This window comes from Oratosquilla oratoria, chromosome 6, assembly GCF_046742065.1.
Source record: "Oratosquilla oratoria isolate Oo_2021 chromosome 6, ASM4674206v1, whole genome shotgun sequence".
Lineage (NCBI taxonomy): Eukaryota > Metazoa > Arthropoda > Malacostraca > Stomatopoda > Squillidae > Oratosquilla > Oratosquilla oratoria.
This window is the reverse complement of record NC_134782.1, coordinates 54,412,103-54,417,102: the sequence shown is the minus strand read 5'-3', so window position 1 is coordinate 54,417,102 and position 5,000 is coordinate 54,412,103. Positions and strand designations below refer to the sequence as shown.

The 5,000-nt window shown below is 39.3% G+C and overlaps 1 protein-coding gene across 1 annotated transcript in view; it reads right to left on the bottom strand.

The window, feature by feature from the left end:
* Nucleotides 1-5,000, bottom strand: part of LOC143026015 (dynein intermediate chain 2, ciliary-like) — a 29,595-nt gene that overhangs the window by 18,863 nt on the left and 5,732 nt on the right. Inside the window, exon 4 of the mRNA XM_076186004.1 lies at nt 2,455-2,600. Within this exon, the coding sequence (XP_076042119.1) occupies nt 2,455-2,600 (146 nt within the window). The remainder of the gene's footprint in view (nt 1-2,454; nt 2,601-5,000) is intronic.

The following is a 5,000-nucleotide window of genomic DNA, read 5'->3' as shown; positions in this document are numbered from 1 at the left end:
GTTCACTCCGTCCACCTCCACCTTCCACACCATTTTCACTAATCGTTTTTCATTCGTTTTTTTTTTTCAACATGTCAAAACTATTTCAACATTTGTAAATTAGACCTATTTGTCATCTTTTTTCCACCCCAGTTCCTCTCCTTATCTCCCCGTTTCTCATTCTATCCAACCTTGTAATCTCTATCATAATTCTCAGACATTTCATCTCAAACACATAAAAACTTTTCCTCTCTGCCTGTCTTAAATTCCAGGTCTCCATCCCATACAGTGCCATCATTTCAACCACCCATACATACGATCTCCTCTTTGCATCTATTCCAAAATGCCTATTTCTCGTGGCACTTTTTAGTTTCCCCAGGCTTCTCTCAATCTACAATTTACCTCCACTTCCACTCCTCCATTTCCTGCCATATGCTAATACAAATACCTAAAGCTACCCAGTTTCTCCAGCCTCTTTCCTTTAAGACTTACTTCCAACTCGTTGCAATCTTCTTCCCTTGTACATCTCATTACCTTAATCATTTTTACTCACACTTCCCTTCAACCTTTCTCCTATCGCATACCTTCCCAAACTCCATCACTAACTCCTGTAACCATTCCCCCCCAACATCTGACTCTGCCCTAAGAGCAGTGTCGTCAGTAAACAGCTTCCACTTTTCTCCATTTTCTTGAACCATCCCCAGTCCCCTGCCCATTACCCTCTCATTAACCTCCCACACCAACCCATCCATGTACACATTGAATAGCCATGGCGACATAACATATTCCTGGCGAGGTACCACATTTACCTCAAACCACTCGCTCTCTTCATTTCCAATTTTAACAAAGGGTCAACTACTCTTGTAAAAACTTTTGACTGCCCTTAATAGCCTTCCCCAATCCCACATGTCTGCAAAACTTACCATAGTGCCTTCCTGTCCATCATGCCATAAGCCTTTTTAAGATCCATAAAGACCTCCCAAAAATTCTTACCTTTTCCCAAAGCTTTCTCACATATCTGTCTTACCACAAATCTGATCCTCGCAACCCCTGCCTTCCCTAAACTTTCACTTTTTCTCACCAACTACTCCCTCTGTTCCTCTTCTAACCCTCCCATAAGCCTTCTCAATTTTACTGATCGCCCTGGAACTACTAGACTGTCCCATTTTCCCTTGTAAAGCGAAACCATACAGGCATTCCTTCATTCCTCCGGCACTCACCCCTCCCTTAGACATACATTAAACAATCTCATTAGGCAGTCCACTATTACCGTGACCCCCTTATTCAGATATTCAGTATGACACCCATCTAACCTAGGTGTCTTACCTGTACTGGCTATTTGTTATTACATCAGTGTTTATAAATCTACTTTCAACATTTTCTTACATGTATTTTTTCATTACTTGCAGATGACAGCATGCCTTCCAAAAGAAGATTTTTTTTAGATCATCCAGAATATTTTATTTACATTTGTTGAGAATACACATTCGTAGGATAGAGAAAACCCATCTCTGATTTTGTGAAAAGAGCATACTTAAGCTATTTTAAAGTAAAAATAGGAGGCCAAGATAAGACATGGGTTTCACACACCGACATTACACTAGTAGTATGCCTGTAGTTTGATATATCTATACAGAGGAACCAGAGTCATGTCTGTCACTTCTCTGTGAATGGGCGTAGCCTGACCTAGACTCAGCAAAATGACCTGTTGCACTTCCAGATGAAATCCCCATCCCATCATTAATTCATTTGGAAGAGCTCCCAGAAGAAGATAAATCCTCTTCTTCAGCTGTAGACAGTACTTATGGGCAGTGTCAATGTGATTTTGAAGGAATCATATCAGTTACACTTTTTTTGTGTGTCAGCTGGAACTCAATGACCAAATTAGGGAGCTAGATCTTTCGAGAAAAAAAAATCAGCAAATACCATCGCAATTGAGAAATAAATGTACTGCCCTCTTTCTCGAAGGAAAGTGATTTCTATTTTTGCCACGATAATCGAGGCTCTGGTCAAAATAGAGACATCAAAATATGGCGGATTATTGCTAGTTTATTCAATGTGATTATCATGGGGCAGCTAATCGTAAGAAATCTTTGAAACTGTACTTTTGTGAGATGTCTGGGTAAATGGACAGTGTATCAGTAGATTCTTTGATATAACTTGATATAAATATATAATTTCTAGGTGTAATAAACCATTTCAATTATAAAACTGGCAACTATAATGATTTGTTAACACCAATCTTAGTATCCAAGCATCTGTATGCATAACAGTTAACAGTATATCATATCTCAACAGTTGCAGCTTAGAATCAGTGACCAGAATTTATCGCACCGTCAAAAAAACAACAACAACAAAATCAAAGCACCAAATTCAATACTCCCTAGTGTAATCATTCTACTGAAGGCTTGAATTCTCCATCCTATAAGAGGGCTTGCCAATTTACATAGCAGGAGTACAACGCATCCCACTTACCCTGGTGAAGATTTTAGCCGTTTGCGACACTCGCTCACTAAAGTTGAAAGGGTTGGGCTGGGAGTCGAGGAGTGCGAGTTCTGTCTTAGAGATGACTCCACCATAGAGTTCCTCCAGCTCGCTGTTGCCTTCTTCAGGGGCCTCCTCTGCAGGGGAGTCGTAAAAAGGAACACAAAGGAAGAACAAACAACGTCAGGCCTACTGGCCCTAACGAGGCTGTTTGTGTTTACCATACTAAGCTACAGTTAAGAAAATAGGGTAACTAGGCAATAGAAGATGAACTAACACTACTGCTACCACTATCCTATCCAATTACAATTAAATGCCGGGCTGTCATATTTATTATTGCAAGGGATAATATTTTATTTGTGGATTAGAGTTTAAGTGTTTATCTAGTCGCAGAAGTAGCTTATGCAACTGATCATCACAAGACAATGAGTTCTATTGATAAAGAATAAAAATTGACTTGAGGCCTTATGGTCCATAACGAGGCTGTGGTGAGGAGCCTACGCCAGGAGGAGCTGAATTGCTACTACCGAAACTGTCACCTTTGCCCTAATATACACTTTGGGGACTGATAGGGGGGTGAACAGTCACTCCTGGGAAGCGGAGAGAAGTGCGGGATTCAAACCCACAGCCAAGTGAGTACGAGACCGGCACGCTTCCGATGACGCCACCACTGCGATATAGGTTCCACAAAGTATAAGTTATTTGTAAACACTAAAGAGACGAGGAGTAGTTTTGAATTCACATAGTTGTTGTTAGTTCGAATATACGCCTCTCCGATCCTTAGCAATAACTGTTACTTGTCCCAACAGTCCAAACGCATAATATGGCAAAGGTAACGGCTTCGGCCGCAGCTACACACCTCCTGGAGACGTATCCTCACCTTCTTGCTATTTTTCTTTTAGATTTTTTTTTATAGATACATAAATAAGCATATAAGTAGACAAATAAGTGAATCAATTAATTAAATAGATTATTAATTAACTTATATATATATATATATATATATATATATATATGTACATTTATTTATATATCTATTTATTTATCTTAATCAATTAAGAGGAAAATAATACAGACTAATAGATAAATATGTAAATAAATAAATAAATTAGTTACTCAATAAATTAGTTAATCAGATAGTTAAATAAGATATAAACAAAATAGATAAAACTATAATCAGTAATAGTCCACTGACCAAAGGTCGGAACCCCAGCCCCTGCTGGTCGCTTGGAAACGTCATCTGCTTGTCTTTGCTCCAATGTCATTTCCAGACTTAATTACACGGTTGCCTTCTTTTACGAGGTCCTAGGCTACACCACGCCTGTTTCTTAACGAACTTTGAATTTAAACTGCAAATGAGATGGATCCACGCATTCATTACCTAATGGTGAACTTTTGTAAACAATGTATGCTGTGTCCGAGAACAGCACGGGTAACGAAGACAACGTTTCGGTGGTGCGACGTCATATGACTGTCAATAAATTATCAAACCAGCCCAACCTAACCTAACATATCCTAACCTATCCTACCTAACCTAACCTAACCTAACCTAACCTAACCTAACCTAACCTAACCTAACCTAACCTAACCTAACCTAACCTAACCTAACCTAACCTAACCTAACCTAACCTAACCTAACCCAATCTAACCTAACCTAACCTAACCTAACCTAACCTAACCTAACCTAACCTAACCTAACCTAACCTAACCTAACCTAACCTAACCTAACCTAACCTAACCTAACCTAACCTAACCTAGCCTAGCCTAACCTAACCTAACCTAACCTAACCCAATCTAACCTAACCTAACCTAACCTAACCTAACCTAACCTAGCCTAACCTAACATGAGTTAACCTAACCTAACCTAACCTAACCTAACCTAACCAACCTAACCTAGCCTAACCTAACCTAACCTAACCTAACCTAACCTAACCTAACCTAACTTAACCTAACCTAATCTAACCTAACCTAACCTAACCTAACCTAACCTGATCTAACCTAACCTAACCTAACCTAACCTAACCTAACCTAACCTAACCTAACCTAACCTAACCTAACCTAACCTAACCTAACCTAACTTAGCCTAACCTAACCTAACCTAACCTAACCTAGCCTAACCTAACCTAGCCTAACCTAACCTAACCTAACTTAACCTAACCTAACCTAACCTAACCTAACCTAACCTAACCTAACCTAACCTAACCTAACCTAACCTAACCTAACCTAACCTAACCTAACCTAACCTAACCTAACCAAACCTAACCTAACCTAACCTAACGCCCGACTACAAGCACACACTTCCTTTATCCTAAATATTTTGTTTGTCCTCCCGGGCATGTTAAGGTGAGGCAAGGTCATGTTCTTCCATGTGTCACAAGAGAATAATATCTACGGCCCTAAGCTTAAGATCTCCCTTCTTTTTCCCCATGGAGGGTTAGCCATCGACAAAAGATGGTCACAAGCTTTATATCATTACCGCTCTCTATTCAAATAAATTTTAAAATAAACTTTAATCGGCTATAGTGTATGTTTAAACT